The following is a 20,076-nucleotide window of genomic DNA, read 5'->3' as shown; positions in this document are numbered from 1 at the left end:
GTCCACCTGGAGGAAAATGTGTATTCCGCTGATTTGGGTGGAGTGTTCTATAAATGTCAATTTGGTCAAGTAGGTTGATAGTGCTGTTCACGTCTTCTGTATCCTTACTGATTTTCTACCTACCTATTCTATCAATTATTGAGAGAGGAATATTGAAATCCCTAACTATAATGGTAGGTTTTTTGTTTGTTTCTCCTTGCCATTGTCATTCCTCCTCATAGATTTTGAAGTTCTGTAATCAGGCGCATAAATTTTTAGGTTATGCCTTCCTTCTTCATTGATTGACCTTCTCTCATAATGAAATAACCTTCTTTATCCCTAGCAATATTCTTTGTTTTGACACTGACTTTGTCTTAAATATAACCACTCCAGCTTTTTTTACATTAGTGTGATTGGAACAAATTTTTCCATCCTTTAAACCTGTTATTTTTCTATTGAAAATAGTTCTTATACACAGTATATAGTTGGCTTTTGCTTTTTTTTGTCTAGTGTGACAACTGTTTTAATTAGGATGATTAGAGTATTTATATTCAATGTGTTTATTGATGTGATTACATTCAAATCTTTTATCTTGCTATTTGTTTCCTATTTGTTCCATCTGTGCTTTGTTTCTGTTTTCCTCTTTTTCTTCCTGCTTTTGGATTGAGTACAATTTATTATTTTATTTTATTTCCTTTGTTGGCTAACTAGTTATAGTTCAGGTTTTGTTACTTTAGTGGTTGCTTTATAGTTTATAGTTGTACATATTTAATTTATCACAGTTTGTCTTCAAGTGATATTATACAATTTCATGGACAATATAGGAACCTCACAGTAGTGTACTTCCATTCTTCCTCTCCTGGCCTTTGTGCTACTGTTTTTGTATAATTTATTTTTACTTATGTTATAAACAGCACACTGTATTGGTTTTTTTTTTTTCTTTCATTTAATGATCAGTTACATTTTAAAGATATTTAATAAGAAAAATATTATTTATTTACCTGTGTGGTTACCAGTTCCGGTGTTCTTATTCTTTTGTGTAGACCCATATTTCCATCTGCTTAAAAATACTTCCTTTAGTATCTCTTCCAGTGAAAGTCTACTGGTGATTAATTCTTTCCGCTTTTGTATGTCTGAGATAGTCTTTATTTTACTTTTGTTTTTGAAAGATCTGGGTATAGAATTCTAGCTTGGTAATTGTTGGGTACCCCTTTCCCCAGTTGAGTACTTTAAAGGTGTTATTCCACTGAGTTCTGGCTTACATTGTTTCCAACAAAAAAAAAATTGGCTGTCACTGTTCCTCTTTGTTCCTCTTTATGTAATGCATAGTTTTTTCCTCCGGCTTCTGTTAAGAGTTTCTATTTATTGCTGGCTTTGAGCAATTTGATTATGATTTGTGCCTTGGTTTAGTTTTATCCGTGTTTCTAATGCTTAATGTTCATTGACCTTGGCTTTGTGGATTTATCATGTTTTAGCATTTTGGAAAATTTTTGGCCATTATTCAGTTTTTTGTATGTCTCCTTCGTGGACTCTAAGTACACATGTATTAGGCCACTTGAAGTTGTTGCACAGCTCATCAAATGATGCTGTGTTCGTTTTTGTTGATTTGTCTTGTTTCTCTTTGTGTTTCATTTTGGATATTTCCTTAATATTCACTGATCCTTTCTTGTGCAGTGTCTAATCTACCATTAATCCCATCCAGTGTCCTTTTCATTTGAACACATTGTTTTTAACCTCTGGAAGCTCAATTTGGGTCTATTTTATTTCTTCCATGCCTATACTTCACATTTTCAGTCTTTAATCTGGGTTTTTAACATCTGCCAGTAGTTATAATACCTATTAAAATGTCCTGTTCTGCTGAAACTAACATCTGTATAGATTTTGGGTTAGTTTTGATTGATGGCTGCTTCTCCTCAATATGGTACATATTTTCCTCCTCCTTTGCATGCTTGGTAATTTTTCATTTGATTCCAGACATTGTGAATTTTAGTTTATGGTGTTCTACATATTTTTATATTCCTATAAATATGCTTGAGCTTTGTTTTGGGTGAAGTCAGTTTTATCCTTTTGGATTAGGTATGACCAGAAGTAGCCTCTAGCCTAGAGCTTATCATTCACAACTACTGAGAGAAGGCTTTTCTGAGCATCTGGCCTGTAGGGATGGGTACTATTCCCAACACTGTGTCACATCCAGTTATCCTCATCATTAATCCTTTCATGTGGTTCTTTTCCTGGCCTCAAGTAACTCCTCACACACATGCACTGACCAGTACTTTGTTGAATACTCAAGAGATCCCTCTGCGTATCTCCAGAGTTCTTTGCCTGTGCACCTCTTTTCTCTCTAGTGCTGTGCTTTGTGAACTCTAGTCACCTTGGTTTTCCTGGACTCTTCCAGTTCCTCAGTCAGGGAGTCCTCCAGTTTCTGCCTGAGTCTCTTCTCCCTGTACCATGACCTGGAAACTCTCTGAACGATGTAAACTAGGGGAGTCATAGGGACCACTTCATTTTTATTTCCCATCTCTTGGGGATGAGTGAACGTTATGGCAAGTGGTCCAATTTCTTGAAAACTGTTTCATATATTTAGTCTGCCCCCCCCAATGTTTCAGATAGGAGATGAAATATTTCCCTGTTACTTCATCTGGGCCAGAAGTGAATAACATTCTTAAGTCTGTTTAGTTTAGATACAGGGTCCAATCGAAGATTAGGCATTTCATGTCACGTCTTTGTTTCCTTTAACCTAGAATATTTCTCTACTGATTTTTTGTCATTGCTGTTGATCTTCTATGACATTGGCATTTTTGCAGAGCCTAGGCCAGTTTTGTATAAAATTTGTCTGAATCTTAATTTGTCTGTGTCTTAATTAGATTCAAAGTAAGCATTCTGAGGAAGAATAGATATCCTGGCGATATAGCCTTCCTAGTTCATCACTTCAGGTTGCCTGATGCTAAGTTTGACCACTTGATTAAAGTGGTATCTCCGTATCTCTCCATTGTAAAGTTATCTTTTCCCTTGGTAATTAGTAAATATTCTATGGGGTGATAGTTTGGAGTCAGTGAAGATCCTACTTTCAAACACTGTTCACCCAAGTGTGCATCAATGATAATTTCGTTCTGAATTGAGTGTCACACTGTAGTTGCAAAATGGCACTTCCCTAACTCTCTCTGTCCTTCTACATTATTCGCTGGCATTCTTCTGTAAAGAAGTGCTCCCCCGACTTTGAGTATTACTATGATCTCATATGCTCTTCTTTAATATAAGTGTTTTACCTCATTGTTTTTCTCTTGAATGTTTAGGTTATCCAGAGTTGGCGAATGTGATCTGTTATGATTTAACCACAGTGTTTTTTTTAATCCCCAGAGTAATTTCTAATATATTTCCTACTCACAACTAGGAATTGAGAAAGGGACTCCAGAAGTTGGGGACTTACTCAGACTCTTCTTAGAAGTCTGCCCTCTTCCTATGCACTCTCAACCCAAAGTGAGACTTTAGGGTTGGGAGGAGATACTTCTGAATTAAACTACAGATCAGTGTCACCCAGTTCTAATCCCTGTCACCTTTTTTCTAGGCACACCGACACCCACTGCCATCCTTACCCTTCTGTTGGGCACTTCTGTGCTCCTCTGTATTTATTTACAACACTTAAGAGCAGCAATTGGCCAACTGGCCCCTGTCCAATTCTCCAGGCCATGTGCCCTAAGAACTCCTTTCTTCACTGCCCTGTGGTGGCCTTGGCCTGCCTCCCTACTCAAGTCACTCCTTTACCACTAATTTAATTCTCTGTTTCCATTTATAGGATCTTACCTAGCCATAGGACCTGCTGCCTCTGCCAATTTAAAACTACTATTGAAGTTGTCTGCAAGACAGTCAAGCTGCACTGTGACAGTGACTGCCTGGCAAGCACCACACGTTGTGGTGAGTCTGAATTGCCTGATAAGAAATTTTTAAATTTTTATTTTTTTAATTTCTATCTTTAATCGGTGATGGTAAAATGTTTAAACAAATGATGTAACAGAATTATTTTTATTCATTCATTCAGAGTTTCAATTCCCTACATTTCTAAGACCCCCTCCTTTGCTAAAAGTCAGATTCTCAGTTACATTATGAAACTCATAATACCTCAGTTACATTGTTAGCTTAGTAATGTCACTGATCCACATACATAGAGGAACAAGAGAAAGGCATGGAAGCGGGAAGGGAATTAACATTCATGACCACACATTGTATACTGTGCTCTCTGCTTGATGCCTTACCCCCAAATGAGAACTTTTTCATACAGTGCATCACAGTTTGTAAACTGATTTAATATCCATTAGGTCTCAAGTACGCTTTGTCTTTGGGGCAAGTGTAAATACCTTTTTGTTTATTTTATTTTTGCAGTTTTATAAGAGAATACAAGTGGTGGTGTTTTATGTTTTATTTGGAGCCTGAGAGTTTCTGGATCCATAACCAGAAGCTGCTACCTAGCCCTTCCAGTGGATGGGATGGCTCTTTTATTCTTAGACTGTCCAGCTCTGAACTTGCTCTGAATCTCAAGCATTTCTATCCACAAAACACTAAGATGCTTTCAAAGATTTTTGTATACATTAGATTTACTGGCACTTAACTTGATGACTTCCCAAATGTGCTTTCATGCCCAGACAGCTTGAATACTGGTCCCTATCAATGAGCTGGAGCACATTATAAATAACAGCATTTTGCTACTGACATAAAAACGTTCCTCATTTTCCAAACTTTTTTTTTTTTTTTTTTTACTGATTACTCCCTTGTCCCCCTGAAGTAGGCAGAACAGGCATTTTAAATCTCCTTTTACGGTGAGCAAAAGCAAGATCAGAGGTGTTAGGTGCTGTGGCCTAGTGCCTAGATCTTCTGTCCCTGGTTTCGGGCTGTCTGTGACCTCTTGTTCCTCCTTTCTCTTGAACCTTCACCTCTTCCTCTGACCCTCACCTCCTCCTCTGACCCTAACCACCACCACCAAAAATACTTTTAATCCTTCTGGAAGAGAGACCCAGCTGCACAGGGGTACACATGACCTTCAGAAAGTTATAACCTTTTTTTTTAATTTAAAAAAAAGTTTTGTTTATTTTTAGAGGGGAAGTAATTAAGCTCCTTTATTTATTTTTCATGGAGGTGCTGGTGTTTGAACCCAGGACCTCATGTATGGTAAGCAGGCACTCTACCCCTGAGCTATCCCCTCCACCCCAAGTCAGAAGCTCTTGATGGGTCCCCAGGTAAAGCTGGGAATACTAGGAGTGAAATGAAATGAAAGCAAAGTAGGCATGTGACAACAGTTGCTTTTTCCCATCTGCGTTTTAGGACTTCAAGTATTATTCCACTGATCTGTTGAACATTCCACATTTGCATATAGTCTGGCAAATCTCTTAACCTGCACCCCTGCCCACATGTTAGCAGAGAGCCGGGGTGGACATGGTGTTTCTCTCTGTATAGAGCCTCCTGTCATGGGGGCTGGGATATATGGGAGCAGGAACCAAGGAGTGGAATTGGGGGTAAGTGGAAAAGGTCACATCCAGATGAGGACCTGTTAGCAGCGGGTGTTGTCGTGATCACCTGTGATGGGAGCAGGACACGAGCACACTGAGGAGGTGGAGAGCGGAAGCCTCGCACTCTTCTGCGTCTGAGGCAGGACGGGGCAGGGTGTATGGAAGTGAGGAGTTACAGTGGGTCTGCAGAGCATCCTGCTGAGTGGGGAACAGCTGTCCTCCCAGCCTTGACTTCTCTTGAGTACCGGGCAGTTGGCCCCTGGAAACCAGTGGAATAATCCTAAACACTGTCACTCTATTTCACACCATGGAATTTCCTGAGTAGATAGCCACTTTTTCAAAATATATCTTTTTCACTTTCTGTTGTGAGGTTTCTTTTCCCCTCTCTAAGTGGCACCCAGACGTCTGCTGATTTCTAATTTATTTGACTGGGATATGTGGCTGTGGACTGGCAAAAAGCTGTCCATCAGCCTTCAGTTATCAAAAAAACTTCTTTTTTGACAGGTGAAGAAGCAGCTGTAGGGAACATAGAAGGATCGCTCATGAAGGTGTTACAAGCCCGGAAAAATAATACCAGCACCGAGCTGATTATTGAGCCAGAGAACGAGTCCTCGGACGAACATGGTGTCAGCTTCTCAGCCTTCGTCGATAAACAGCTAGACTTTAATGACGAAATTGATGTTATTAGTGCAGTAAATTATGTACTGCCTTATTTCTCGGAGGGAAATCTAGAAGACTTAGAGACAGCATTTTTACCATTCATAAAACTTCTCTTTTCCCATCTACAAGATGGAGATAAGTCCCTGGGTTATTTGGAAAAAAACACAAGGAACCGTTTTGTTCAACCTGAATCCAACAACTTACCTTATAAAAATAAACTGCAGAGATTCTATCATCTGAAAAAATGGTCAGATTCAGAAATGCAAAAAAAAATCGATGAGGTTGAAAAGAAGGAAAAAGCTGCCAGGCTTGTACGTGCCGACCCTTTGGGTCACAAATTATGGCAGGTCTTTCAAGAGCAACTGGACACTGCCCAACCACAGGAAAACAGCCCGGCAAAGACTGAAAGTGTAGGGAAAAGGCTGCGGGGAGTGGACTGGGTCCTCAGGGGCCCAAATGGCATCATCAAAAAACGTGTCAAAAAACTGATGCGTAGGAGGAAACAGAATTCCCAGCCAGCTGTGGAGAACACTGCCAAGGATGAAAAGCAGTTGGACACTGCCCAACCACAGGAAAACAGCCCGGCAAAGACTGAGGGTATAGGGGAAAGGCTGCAGGGAGTGGACTGGGTCCTCAAGGACCCAGATGTCGTCGTCAAAGAAAGTGTCGACGAACTGATGCATTGGAGGAAACAGGATGCCCAGCCAGCTCTGGAGAACACTGCCAAGGAAGAGGCACTCAGAAGGCAGTCCCCAGGAGCAGGGGGGCAGCTTCAGATGATGTGGAGGCCCCGGAAGTTAGTGGGAAGCTCGTTCAACACAAAACCCTCACTTATAAATGAAGACAAAGCAGCAGTCTCTTCTTCCCTGCCCCCTGCCCCCACCCCTCCTAAATCTGAGGTTAGACAGGAATCAAAAGACTTATCCTATAGTATTTTAGAAGACGCAGAAAGTATAGTTAGAAATATGGAAGCTTCTAAACCAACCTCACGTCCCAGAAAAAGACGCCTGTTCCTTGGTAGTCGCTCTCGTGCGATGCACAGCTTATTCCAGGCCAAAAGGAATCGAACTTTGAAAAGGAAAGAGCTCCTCAGGAGTATATCTGCAGGCAGGCCTCCCTCTGCAGTGAGGAGCCTCATAAATTCTCCTTCAGGAGAAGCTATTTCTTCTTCAGCAGAACTAAATTCTCATGAAAACCCACCAGAGTTATTTTCTTCTTCAGACCCTCTTGCAGGAAAGGCAACTGTGCCGGAAGGAGCTCTCTCTGAAGTCGCTGCCCGTACGGACGTTCCCAGCACATATTCTGTTACTACAGGCAACTTTGTGCCAACTGTTGAACACACGGACGAAACACAAAGGGAATACCTCAACGTGGGCACTGAATTACCCTCTAAACCCACCAGCTTCACTTCCCCAGGGCTTCCATCCTTGGGTGATCAGTTTGAACTCCAGGTAAACCAGCAGCTACGGTCCATCGTACCAAATGGTTACATGAGAGGCCTCATTTCTCATTTGATCCGAACTCTCAAAATGGACTGCTCTGAGACGCACGTGAAGCTGTCCTGTGCCAAGTTTTTCACCAGAACAGGCCTTCTGATAAAGCTGCTCAGTGAGCAGCAAAAAGTAAAATTGTCCCCGGCAGAGGGGGATACTGACCTGTGGAAAACTGAGAACTACATCAGTGAGAGCGCAGAAGGCCAGAGTGAACAGACAGGGCAGGAGCCACATGAGGTGAGGGCAATGCCTGACACATGGGGACCTGGACTTCTACTCAGTGTAGGACATGCCATTAAAGTGCCAAAGCAGGGAGACTAGGGGCCCCTGGTCTGCATCTTATCCCCGAAACTGGCTAAGACAGCGATCTCCCACTGTGCTCATTTAGAGAATGGTGCCGCTATTCCTAGGGGAGCCTCAACACACAAGATGCATTGTAAGAGAAAATGCTGATAAGATTAGTAACACATGAGATCTGGTAGGTTCTTTAAGAACCTATAAGCTACTCGAAAGGATGGGGTTCAGAGTAGTTTAAGAACAGTCTGCTAAGGGGGAGGGTATAGCTCACGTGGTAGGGCACATGCTTAGCGTGCACGAGGTCCTGGGTCCAGTCCCCAGCACTTCCTCTAAAACACAAATAAACCTTATTACCTCCCACCCACCCCCCAAAAAAGAAGAGTGAGCTAGTGTTTAAATAGGTTTAAGAATAGTTAGAGTTAATCTTTTCTCTTTGTTTTTCAAAAAAATTATTCTTTATTATTTCAGCTCACAGAGGAAGTTCCAGGATCCGACTATAAGAGCAAAGTCTTGTGGGCAGTTTTAATATCTGTGGCAGTAACTGCAGTAGTGGCGGTCTTGGTTATAAGTTTCTGCCTTTTTGAGGTAAGGACAATTGAGATTCAGAACCCTCAAACTGAAAATCACAGCTACCTTTCCACCTGCTACTACTCCACAGTCCTCTTCAGTCACAAGGGCTGAGATGGGCTTTGGTCTTTTATGGAAAAGTATACGCCCGGGATTCTTAAAGGAGCTCCAGTCCCAGGGGGTCTCTGTGGAACTGAACCCAAGGTAACAAGCCATTAGAGTATGTTGAAAAGTCAAGTTTATAAGGAGGCCAGAGTTGACATGGTAGTAAAATTTCTTCAACTCAGAACACTGCACCTCACCAGTCACTGTCATCCCTTCACTGCTTTCTGTCCTTGTTAGGTGAAATGATGAGATACATCATTTCCACCCTCCTGGAGCAATCAGTCACCCTGGGAGGGCTGAAAGGACATGGCTAAGAGATAAAAGTGTGATCTTGTCCATCCATTGGGTTTACTTACCAGCTTTCTTCTCCAGTGTGTAAGACATTTTGTAGGTAGGTTCCATCAAAACACTGTGAATAAAATCCTGCCTCAGGCTCCTGTGAAGTGTGCCCTGTTTGTTGTAGTTCTGTTCTCACCCTGTAGTCTTCCAGCTGTGCCTCAGTGTGCCATGGAGGCCTGTCTCTGCAGGAGGATGTTCTTTGCTTGTGTAGACACAGAAGCCCTGTCTGTAGAACAGATGTATTTGTCGCTGATGAGTAATAATTTGGCATTCTGATTTCTGATCAATCCTGTGATAGTGATAAAGTGAGACTGCCTCATAGGAAGACTTGAGATCCCTCTTGGTGAAGGCAGAGTCTGATTTCTGAGCCTACAAATGTGCAGGGTAGCGTGGGGTCAGCATGCTAGTCATTTGTCATTAGCCATTTCCCAGACTGTGCCCCCTGCATCTGCCGGTGGCATATGGCCTTGTGCTTTTGTAGAATTTCTATAAACTCCTCTTTTATTGCTTTAATTGCTATGTAGTTTAACCTTGCACTTGTATCTATTTATTTCATTTCATTATTTCCTCTCCCCACTTAGATAAGTTTTTTCAGGACAGAGACCATGTAGTGTTTTTCGTAAAGCTGACAATAATGATGTTCAGTGGAAGAGAGATGAGGCATTATGTCAATTCCACAATGAGGAGTAATGCAACATAATATTTATTTGAAGTAGCTAGACAGCCCAGCAATCGACAGACCCACGTGTCCTTTAGACTTTTGAAATGTCATATTTAACATTCTAATCAGTGGAAGAAAATGAATAAATGGTAGTAGAACAGCTCCCTATTTGGTGGAAAGATAACAGCAGGTCCCCATTTTTCACCTTAAACATATCTCCATAAACATGAAAGAAAAGAACTCATGAAAGTATTAGAAGAAAATAGAAGCAATATGTTTATAATCGTGTGGTGGAAAAGAGCTTTCAGACCCTGATGCCACAGGCAGAAAGCTTTGGCAGATTTGACCACCTTGTCTGTGGCACCAAATTAGCACCGACCTATGCCAAGCACTGGACAAAGAGTCTTCCGTGTATTGTCTGGCTTAATCCCCACAGTCCTGTGAGGACGGCAGTGTCATCCTGTTTCATAGATGTAGGACATCGACTTAAGGCCCCAGTGACAAAACCAAAAGCAGAAGCCAGTTTCACCTGACTGTAAAGCCTGAGCTCCTTACTCCACTCTTCTGTCTCAACCCCTTAGAGACAAAAACTTTGGGAAGTCTTTGAAACACTGAAAATCAATGAAAGCCCATATTTATTTATTGTAAAGAGTTTTAGAAGTGAACAAGAAGACAGACAATCCAGGGGAGGAGATGGCAAAGGCTCGGAAGAGCAGCCATCTGTTGACCGTCTGTCCCTGTATCAGCCCGTCCTCATGGCTAGCAGGTTTTGTCAGCCAGGCCTTTGTCACCTCATGGCATAAAAATAGTCTCTGATACTCTCTTCTAGTACTTTCATAATCTGTCTAGAATTTGTTTTGTTTTTTAGTGTAGTTGAGGTAGGGGATCTAACTTTTTCCCCCTGTATGAACATCGAATTGTTTCAAAATTTTCTACTGAATGGTCCATTCTTCACCAATCTAAAAATACTATCTTGACTATAACTCAATAAAAAAAGTTTTAAAAAGTAATAATAAAAATACTGTGCTTATCTCGACTCTGTTGTATTGATGCAGTTATCTTTTCCTAGTACCGGTAGCACACTGAATAATTCCAGTTGCTCTGGAACATATTGTATTAATGGTAGGGTAAGCTCCTGCTGTTTGATCATCTTTTTCATACATTTCATGAATATTCATTCACATTTTCTCTCCCAAATGTCAACTAGCCAGGTTTTGTTGAAGATTTATCTTGGATTTAAATTGGACTGCATTGAATCTGTAGGTCAATTTGAGAATTGATATCTTTACAACATTCTGGGAAGATGGTATCTCATGCCATGTATACAGCTTTCACTTTAATGTCCTTCAGAAGAGTTTTAATATTCATCACATATGTCTTATACATTCTCAGTTAAATTTATCCCTAGGTACTTTATGCGGTTTTTTTGATATTGTAAATGGGATATTTCTTCTATTTCTTAGTCTTCTGTGTTATATAGGAAAGTCTTTGAAGTTTATATGTTGATCTCTTGATTCTGTATGTAGCCATCTTCCTGAATTCTCATATTGCTTCCAACCTAAAGCTTGTCTATCATTTCATGTGCAAATGTGCTTGTCTCTTCCTTTCCAGTGTTTTTCTTACCGCAGTGATGAGGACCTCCTCAACAGTGACCAGTAGTGGCCATATGATAGGCATCTGACTCTTGTTCTTGTCTTTAAAACGATGCTGAGGTTCCTGGTAGATACTTTTGTTTTCCTACTTCTAAGAATTTGTATTGGCCATTATCTGTTGAACGTTACCTAAAACAATCAATAAAACGTATTGCCAGCTGTGTGCATGATCCTAAGTTAGGCACTGTGAAAGAGGCAAAGGATTATTAAACAAGAGAACATTCCTTCCACAAAAAAAGCCTTCGTCTCACTGGGTAGATAAGACTGAAAATGAAAAGAAATGAATAAAGATTCTAAGATAGTCATTGTGATGAATAATTCTGATCATGTTTCTTCCAAAACAGATTTGTTCACGCAGAAAAGCAGCAAAAGATCAGAAAAAAAGCGTAAGGTAAATATTACTCTGGTAACTTTTTTAAAAGCTTTTATTTTTTGTTTGTTTTACTTTTGTGGGGGAGGTAATTAGGTTTCTTTATCTTTAGTGGAGGTACCAAGGATTGAACCCAGGGCCTCGTGCATGCTGAGCAGCTCACTCTACCACTGAGCTGTACCCTCCCCCTAGTCTGGTAATTTTTGAAGTAGGATTTTAGAACTAGAGGAGAACTTAGACCTCATCTATTTCAATCTCTTCAGTTTATAGTGAGGAAAGCACAAAAGGCAGGAAGAATATTTATTTATCATAATGCTTTAGCTGAATTTATTTACCAGCAAAACTAGCTCCCCAGCCAAAGCTGAGCTGGAATGGGACCGGCCCAGACGCCTCTGCTTTTCCTAGTCCTTTAAGGGAAGAAGGGGGAGGGAGAGAGGTTTGGGTTTTCACCTGTTTCTGCTGGTGGTGGCCATCAGGCTGGGCTGGGCCAGTGGCCTTCTTGGAGGTTCTGGGGTAGGGAAGGCCACATGGCTCTAGGGTTTGAGGACCAGCCTCACTCAAAGTTGTTGGAAGGGAGAATATATGAGTCCTTCCTAGAAAGTGGCAGGGAAACTTCCCTTGTCCTCCTGCTGGTTTTCAGACCCCCACAATCTATTCCCTTTATCCAAACCTCATAGAATTTTAACTGGGAGAAACTTTAGACAGCAGTTTGTTTCTTCCTTTTATATTAAGAAAGTGGAGAAAGAGAAAGGGAAAAGGTCCTGCCCCATGGCCATACTGCTAGTGAGTATCAAAAAGATGCTTCCCTTCCACTGAGGCCTTCATTGATCACACTGTGCTTGGGCTGTGAGCTACATGTTATGTCACAAATCAGCACCACATACTATATGGACACAAGGAGTTTCTAAAACAAACTTATTATGCACTCAGATGTTTTCCTATTCTATGTATATTCAAAAAAGAATATTTTGTGTTTTAGTGCTAGTCGTGGTCTTTAAACTGATTTCACAATTCACTTAGCATCAGAGACAGCCTGCGGTGTGAAAGTCAGTGAGTCAGATAGCTCTGCTACTTGGACTCAGGTTTCCTTGGTGTGATCCAGTTTACAGGACAAAGCCACTAGGAAAATAGGGACTCCCTCCCCCTCAGCCCCAGCACGTGCTGCGTGTGACTGCGTCTGCAGAGGGCTGGGGTGAACACTTCCAGAGTCATGTTATTCTGCCTCGCACGGCTGTGCAGGGTCTTCCCTGCACGAGGGCACTTGGCAGGGCCAAGCAGGGGAGTGGGGCTAGAAAGTCTGCCTGAACTCCGTGCTCAGCCACATGCAGAGGCCTGTCCGGGGACACTGGGGGGCCATCTCAAACGGGCATGGAGAGCTTCTGGGAGCCCGGTGTGCATGGAATTATTCCATAATTCCATAATTATTAAATATCAGGGTCCAGGTGTGTGGTGCCTTTGCTGGTGGTGAGTGTTTACTGAGGTGCCCACTTAGTCCCAGTAAGACCAGACAGGCACACTGTGTGAGACGTAGAAAGTGGCGTGCATCACTAATTGTGTGTGTTTTCTTCCAAGGGGCTTCTTTCGGTTTTTGCTGTGTAGAAAATGCTCAGAGCAAAGTGAGAGCCAGGTAAATCTGAGGAGGATAAAGTACTGTTGCCAGAGAAAGCAGGGGAGATGCAGAATGAACGTTCCCCTTTTTCCGTTCTAGGAGGGCTTCTTCCAGAGAATGCGGCCGCTCTGGCTCAGGGACATGTACAGACCTCTCAGTGCCACACGCAAAAAAAATATGGCGCAGAAGCTACATGATGGGGAGTCTTCTGACGAGGAAGAGATTTTCAGTAAGGATGTGAGGTAAATGATTGGTGACAACTTAAAGTTCTCATCCAAATGAGGAAAGAATGAAAAATTTAATTGTTCCTTTCAAGACTAAAGGCCTCGGCATTTTTCTTCTTCCCCAGGGCACCCACGGATGACGCAGCTGACGTGGTCCTGACCAGCGAGCCGGACAAGCCGGATGAGGAGAGCGAGACGGTACTGGGGAGCAACGCGGTGTGAGCGCCGTCCCGCCTCGGGACGCCTGTGCATTTTATTTTCTAATATTATCCTTTCAGAAAGATTGCTTATAAAATACTCCTTTTTCTCCAGTGAAGATGTACAAATTCCAACCAATTCTAGCCACGTGGTGAGGACTTAAAATGTAAATAGTTGAATATTTATAAGCAAAGAACAAGGGCCACAGGCAGGAGAAAGCAGGGCTGAGGCTTGAATCCCTCACAGTAGGCAGTGCTTCCGTGAGGGGTGACGTGGGCACAGGAGGATGACTAGAAGGATGAAGAAGGGCTTCTCTCCCTCGTTTCCCCAGTAGAGTCAGTCCCTGGGAACCGGGAAGCGTGTCGTGCGCCGGGGGCAGGATCGTGCAGTCACGGCACAGCCGGCGCTGGCTTCCCCCCCTGCTCCGGGCCGGCGGCGGCTACTCACAGCACGGCTGCCCCTGCCGGTGGGGGCCCCGCTCACAGGGGCTGGGGCGGCCAGAAGGTTTGCGTCCCTGGGCTGCCTCCACCCTGAGGCCAAGGCCTGGCTTTTCTCCGAAGCTCTCAAACTCGTGTACAGATGTGTTTCCTGTCATGGTAGGGGGTTCTCCACCCTTTGAAGCTGGTGGAAAATTCTCATTGAGTTTTTTCTTCTCTAAAAAGCCCCTAACCCTTGGAGAGCTAGCTGGAGGGACAGGGTAGAGAATGGGTGGGAGCAGCCATTGCCCAAGGTGGCCATCCCCAGGCCTCCCCTGGGCTGCCCTGGCCTCTCCTGACCCCACTGAGGGTCTGCCACGTGCTGCTCAGCTCCCTCCAGCTCAGCCCAGCACCAAACCTCCCCACTTCCTGCCTCACCCAGCACAGGCCTGTGGCTGCGTGATTTCAAGCGAGTGTGTAATGACAGTGCCACCTGCATTAGCTGCAAGGTTCTTCCACTCCTACAAAGGAAGTCATTATTCAGTCGCATTTAATAAGCCAGTGATGGTTGAAGTACCTTAGTGAGTAAAAGGAATTCTGAATGAGTCAATAACAGTGACAACTACAGTGAGGAGAATGACGGGAGCTGTTTACCGAGCACCTGCTCTGGGCCAGGTGCAGTACTAGGCACTTGAGTCACACCATTAGGTCATAAGAACAGAAAGTCCCCATGCCCGCCCAGACTCTGTAATGAGTCAGGGGTTGATGTCAACGAGGGAGGTGGACACGAAGACAAGGAGCAGATGAGAAGCCAGGGATAAAGATCCTCATGTTGCTGGGCTTCCCAACGTGCGAGCCAGGATTCCAAGTAGCTCCAGGTTCCTATGTGGGGATGTTTCCATTATTTCAATGTTGGTACATAGAGGGAGGCTTAGGTAAGATTTTTTATGTCACACTACCTCCAATTTGCACAATTCTTTATTAGTCTCAAATGCTACCCTAATGTATTTCTAAATAGAAATGCCCAAGAGTAAGGCTCTGCTTTGCCCAGCTTGACCCAGATTGGGCAGTGCTTTTGCCAGAACACAGACTTCACCTGGCCCGCCTGTCTGTCCTTGGCTCAGGGACACACCCTGGCTCTAGGAGTCAGCTGGTACAAAAACCATGGCCACCTACAGCTGCCTCTGTCTCCATCATACTGATGGGCAAACTAGCTCGGAGTCCGGCTCCTTACTGAGAACTGAGTGACAGAACAAGGGACGGAGATACAAGGCTAACAGCTACTCAGTGAAAATTCTCACTGACTCTAATGAGATCTGTCAGAGGAATTAGCCATTTTTAAAATGATAATGAAACGAGGCAATGAATGAGTAGGGCAAGAATGACACAGAAGAGTTGTAGGGTTTGGAGGAGGGAAGGTTAGGAAGCTGGGGAGAGTCCATGAAAAAGGTGGGACTTGTCCTGGGCCTGGGTTACAAGCCAGAGACTGTGCCTGGTCTGGAGGAAGAGTTGGACACAGTCCCTGTCCTGCAGGCACTCCTAAGACTGGGAGGAGGGACAGACCCCTGAAGGTGTACGTAGAAGACAGTGTGTTGATGTGACAATGGCAGTGTGCCAAGCGGTGGGTTCAGCTCTTGGTTGGCTGGAAAGGAGTAAATGTGAGGGATGGCTTGGAGGAGGGGAAGAGGAAGGAAGCCACACAGAAGTTTAGGCTGACGAGATGAAGGAAAGGCCTGGTCTAGACAGGACAGTACAGCAGCTAGAAGCGTGAAACCCCAGGGTGTGCTCGCACGTGCGCAGCCTGCTTCCCGAGCACGCAGCGCGAGGCGGGAAAGGCAGTGTGAGAGGCCGCGTGGGGAGCAGGGTACCTGTCCCCGGGGTCCTGGCAGAGGCACGTGGTCATGACCAGGCAGCACAGACTGCAATGTTTTAAGCAGAGAAGGGTCATGATCAAGCTTGAGTTTTAGAAAGAGCACTTTGAAGGTGGTCTGGAAGTAGAGAGGCCAAGAGATCAACTTGGGGGTTTAGACCAAGTAGGAACTGGGAGGAAGTGGGGCGCCAGACTGGAGGTTTTGATGCAGCTGAAGCACGTGTATGGTGGGTACACATGAGTGGGAACTGGAAGGACAAGCGCTTTTGTTCACAGAAGGAAAGGTTGGACTTTTGAGAGTTTGTATGGTAGATTCCAGATGATAATAAGGTCCAAGTGTAACCTGTGGGTGGGGGTCAGGAAGTATCGGGAATCCAGCAAGTGATGAGAAAGAGCTCGAATGACCTTGGAGACTCACTTGTTTCCCCTTTATGTAGCTCAGCAGAAAGCTAGCTCAGCAGGCACCTGCAGGGCCATGGGTGGGGGAAACAGGCGCCCCTTCCGTCATTTCTACCCTCTGGCAGTTCCCAGTATTAGTGGTACAGGTGGACAGAATCAACTTTCTCAGAACTCTGGAAATCTAACCAATGGGCTTGTAGAAATCTGAGGGGCAATTTATTTAAGAAAACACATTAACTTTCTCTCTCTCTTTCTTTCTTTCTTTTTCTATCTTTCTTTCTCTATTTATTTATTTAAAACACTAACTTCTGTCAGGACAGTGAGATCTGTGTTGCTTTAACTTGTCCTAGAACTTTGCCCTCCATGAAAGTTTCTTGGGGACAAAGTCTTTGTCCTATTCTTTGTAACCCCAACACTTAGTGCAGTGCAGAGCATGGCTCACAGTGAATGTTTTTGAATATATCCATTAAATTTGTCAACTGTGATTCAACAACCACCCCCCTCCCTGGGTCGCCTATCTGACCATAATGAAACTCAGATTCTTATGAGAGTCTTGGTGTTATAAAATGTTTAGGAAAGGTCATGAGTTTAAGACATGGTACCAGTGCTACTAAAACCTCTTGGTGGAGGGAGCTAACGAGCCCACTCTCCGATGTGCTGGCAAGAGAAAAACTGAGCCTTTGTTCTCTTTCCACAAGTTAGGCACCAGCAAGCTAATGAAGGGGGAAGGGAGGCTGCCACTAGTGGGCATCTGCAGAACTGTTAGTCCAGCTCCAGATGCACAATCGACACCTTCATTAACCCAAACTGAACTTTGTGAAACTGCATTTCTGAACTACAAGACAAATAGGAGGGTCTTTTCCAAAGCCTGATTTAGAGGAGGCTCTTCACCTTGAGTCTAAAATCCCCTTCAGACAACTGAACCTACCTGCTGTGATCTGCTTGTGACATGGAGAAATCACAAAATTTTCAAGGTTCTGAAAAACCCATACTTCTTATTAGTTGTAGTCAGGAAAGAAAGTATAGTGCATTAGGCAATAGCAATATATCTTCTTTATATTTTTCACACTACAGCTTAACACAAACATCCATACCTCAAAGGTTCCTATTGACCACAGATAATTCACTTCAGACATACAGAATTTTTGAAAAATAACGTTTTGGGTGGTTGAGGAGAGAGGTGCCCAGTGGTGGGTGTTTAGGAATTTTTTCCGCTTTACCATTTAAAAGCAGCTAATAGTTGAGGAGGCACCCATACCTTTTGTTCCCTGAAGAATTTTGGGCTAAACTTAGTTCTTTGCAGCTCTGTGCTGCATACATTTTAAGCAGTTAGGAATTTTGCACATGAGCAGGGGTTAAATTCAAAAGTGGAATTTCAAGCACGTTAGAGCAACAACAATGGGATTTGTGACAACGCTAATTAACAGTATCAATAATATACAAATGATTGTCCTGAAATATCATCTTTCAAAACAGGATAACATTTTGAAGAGGTGGATTGAGTTTATCTTGGAAGAGTGTGCAAATGGTTTCATTATCTACTATTTTTAACTGCCAGTAAAAATATAAAATCGTTTTCTTCTATAGATAGTTCAGAGTGCCAAGAATTTGACCAGAGCTGATGGAAAAGTGACATTATTCACCTTTTAATGCTTCTGGGTCTCTATAACGCCAAGGATGAGAACTACCCCAACTGTCTTTTTAACCAAAGAGGATTTGATTATAAATGCCTATGTATGTGTGCGAATGAATGACCAAATCATGTAGGGAATGAAGGTATTTCATGTAGGGCATTTTCAAGCTTGGCCAGTAAAAACGTTATGTAAACTTACGGTCTCCCCCAACGACAGTGTGAAGCTCTGAGATCTGTTCTGTTCACTGCTGTATCTTCAGTGCTTAGACAGAACTGACAGAAAGTAACTACTTAATAAATTTGCACAAAAAGGAATAAATCCTGCAGTATTATGTTTAACTAATGAATGCAACAATTTTGATAATTGCATAATTTTGCTGTTATAGGTAAACTCAAAAAGGCCAAATACTATGCAATATTTCAAATATTTTCTATAGTGAAATATTAAGTACCAAAGAAGACAGAATCAAAGAAAAGCTAAGGCTGTAGACTTTTGGGAGAACTCCATGCCACTTAACTGCTCTCATATTATTCCTCTGTTTGAAACTAAAGTCAAGGAAAGTTGACCTCCCCTACTCAATTCCTTACAACCTTCATGAAGATCTTTCGTGTGTGTTGATATCTTTCAATGCAAATAAAAATCATTGCACCAGTATGTCAAGCCATTGTTGCACCCATCCCCCTTTGCTTCTGTCAAACAAGCTGTCCTGGGGTAATTTTCACATTGTAATTTAAATTACTTCATGTACCAATGTCCTGAGATTGACTGTCTGGAAAAGCCTATCTAGCTGGTATGTCAATTCAAGACAGTTGGGGCCCATTCAGGAAACAAAAATCCCATCCAGTATTTCTGAACCAAGATTTAAAACAGGAAAATAGATACATAGGTATGTCCTGAAAAAGACGAAAGGAGAAAAAAAGATGGATGCCAAGGTAACCCAGAGATTTTTAACTGCATGAAGAAGTTACTTCCCAAAGAACGAGGGGAATAGAAGGGGAAGGCAATGTTACCAGGACCCAGGAGCTCACAAGACGGAATGACCACATATCTGACGCTCAGATCTCTGGAGGAAGCGCTGAACTTGCTGCCTCTTGGTCCTCGGCCAAGAAGGTGACCCAGAATTTCATTCCTGAAGGATCTGTGTCTTCAGAAGCCCTGTCCTTTCTTTTTGGTTGCTGGGGCTGCTATTAATCTCTGCTGTTGGACTTACGAATACAAAAGGCATCCCAGATGGAGTTCCAGGCATGGCCCTCCTTGCCCCCCATTGTGGAGCAGTGACACAAAGTCCTTGGAATTTGGGTTAGTCACTCCAGCCAGTAGAGAAATCCCTTTTTTGTCTGAATGGCCCACAGAGATGTACTAAAATTTGGCTGAATCCTGGCAACTTAGTAGTAATATTTTAAAATATAAATCCCAAAAGATTATTATTGATAGCCTTTTATAAGATTATTAACAGTTAAAGCAACCATAAAAGAAACCAAAAACATTTTCTGCGAATAGGTACATATGCAATAAAAATGTATTAAAAAAACAAAAGCCGGGGGTGGGGGTAGAGCTCAGTGATAGAGCATGCGCGTGAAGCCCTGGGTTCAGTCCCCAGTACCTCTATTTTAATAATAGAAAAGAACATTAAAAACAAAAGTAAAGCAAAAATGAGCCAAAGACTTAAGATCGGAGAAAATTCAAGAGGGGAGAGTCAGAAAAATGCATGTGGGTGTACCCCGGAGTAAGATGTAACTTATTACTGAAGTCCTAACTTTCAGATCACCTGGTGGGCCTCGGAGTATTTATAATATTAGAGAGATAATAAAAGCTCTGCATGAAGCAATGGTGAGAGTTCCTTTTTTTTTTTTTTAATATTGTTTTGGGGGAGGTAATCAGGTTTATTTATCTATTTTAATGGAGGTACTGGGGATTGAACCCAGGACCTCATGCAGCCTAGGTATGCACTCTGCCACTGAGCTTTACCCAACCCCCGAGTTTGTCTTGAATTAAGAGTGCATTAAGAGAAGTAAGAGAACAGGGAGGAGTGGCGAGTCCAAAAGTTTAATTAGACAGCTCCTAAAGCAATCTAGAGGAGAGACAGTTAAGATACAGATGAAGGA

General features: G+C 42.9%; 2 protein-coding genes across 11 annotated transcripts in view; one reads left to right on the top strand and one right to left on the bottom strand.

The window, feature by feature from the left end:
* Positions 1 to 18,625, top strand: part of LOC116157898 (leucine-rich repeat-containing protein 37A) — a 196,702-nt gene extending 178,077 nt beyond the window's left edge. For 7 of the 10 annotated variants that reach the window (XM_064495076.1, XM_064495075.1, XM_064495069.1 and 4 more), the window contains 7 exons: positions 3,773 to 3,891; positions 5,982 to 7,867; positions 8,396 to 8,512; positions 11,596 to 11,642; positions 13,194 to 13,248; positions 13,330 to 13,472; positions 13,580 to 18,625. In XM_064495076.1, the coding sequence (XP_064351146.1) occupies positions 3,773 to 3,891; positions 5,982 to 7,867; positions 8,396 to 8,512; positions 11,596 to 11,642; positions 13,194 to 13,248; positions 13,330 to 13,472; positions 13,580 to 13,676 (2,464 nt within the window). In that variant the 3' untranslated portion in view covers positions 13,677 to 18,625. The remainder of the gene's footprint in view (positions 1 to 3,772; positions 3,892 to 5,981; positions 7,868 to 8,395; positions 8,513 to 11,595; positions 11,643 to 13,193; positions 13,249 to 13,329; positions 13,473 to 13,579) is intronic. The other 3 variants (XM_064495074.1, XM_064495077.1, XM_064495078.1) reach the window with 3 other exon arrangements.
* The window catches only part of LOC116157877 (uncharacterized), a 696,771-nt gene that overhangs the window by 192,761 nt on the left and 483,934 nt on the right, over positions 1 to 20,076 (bottom strand). The gene's annotated exons all lie outside the window — the stretch shown is intronic.

The sequence above is a fragment of the Camelus dromedarius genome, chromosome 16, assembly GCF_036321535.1.
Source record: "Camelus dromedarius isolate mCamDro1 chromosome 16, mCamDro1.pat, whole genome shotgun sequence".
NCBI classification, from domain to species: Eukaryota; Metazoa; Chordata; class Mammalia; order Artiodactyla; family Camelidae; genus Camelus; species Camelus dromedarius.
The sequence above is the reverse complement of the archived record's forward strand: the minus strand, read 5'-3'. Positions and strand labels throughout refer to the sequence as shown.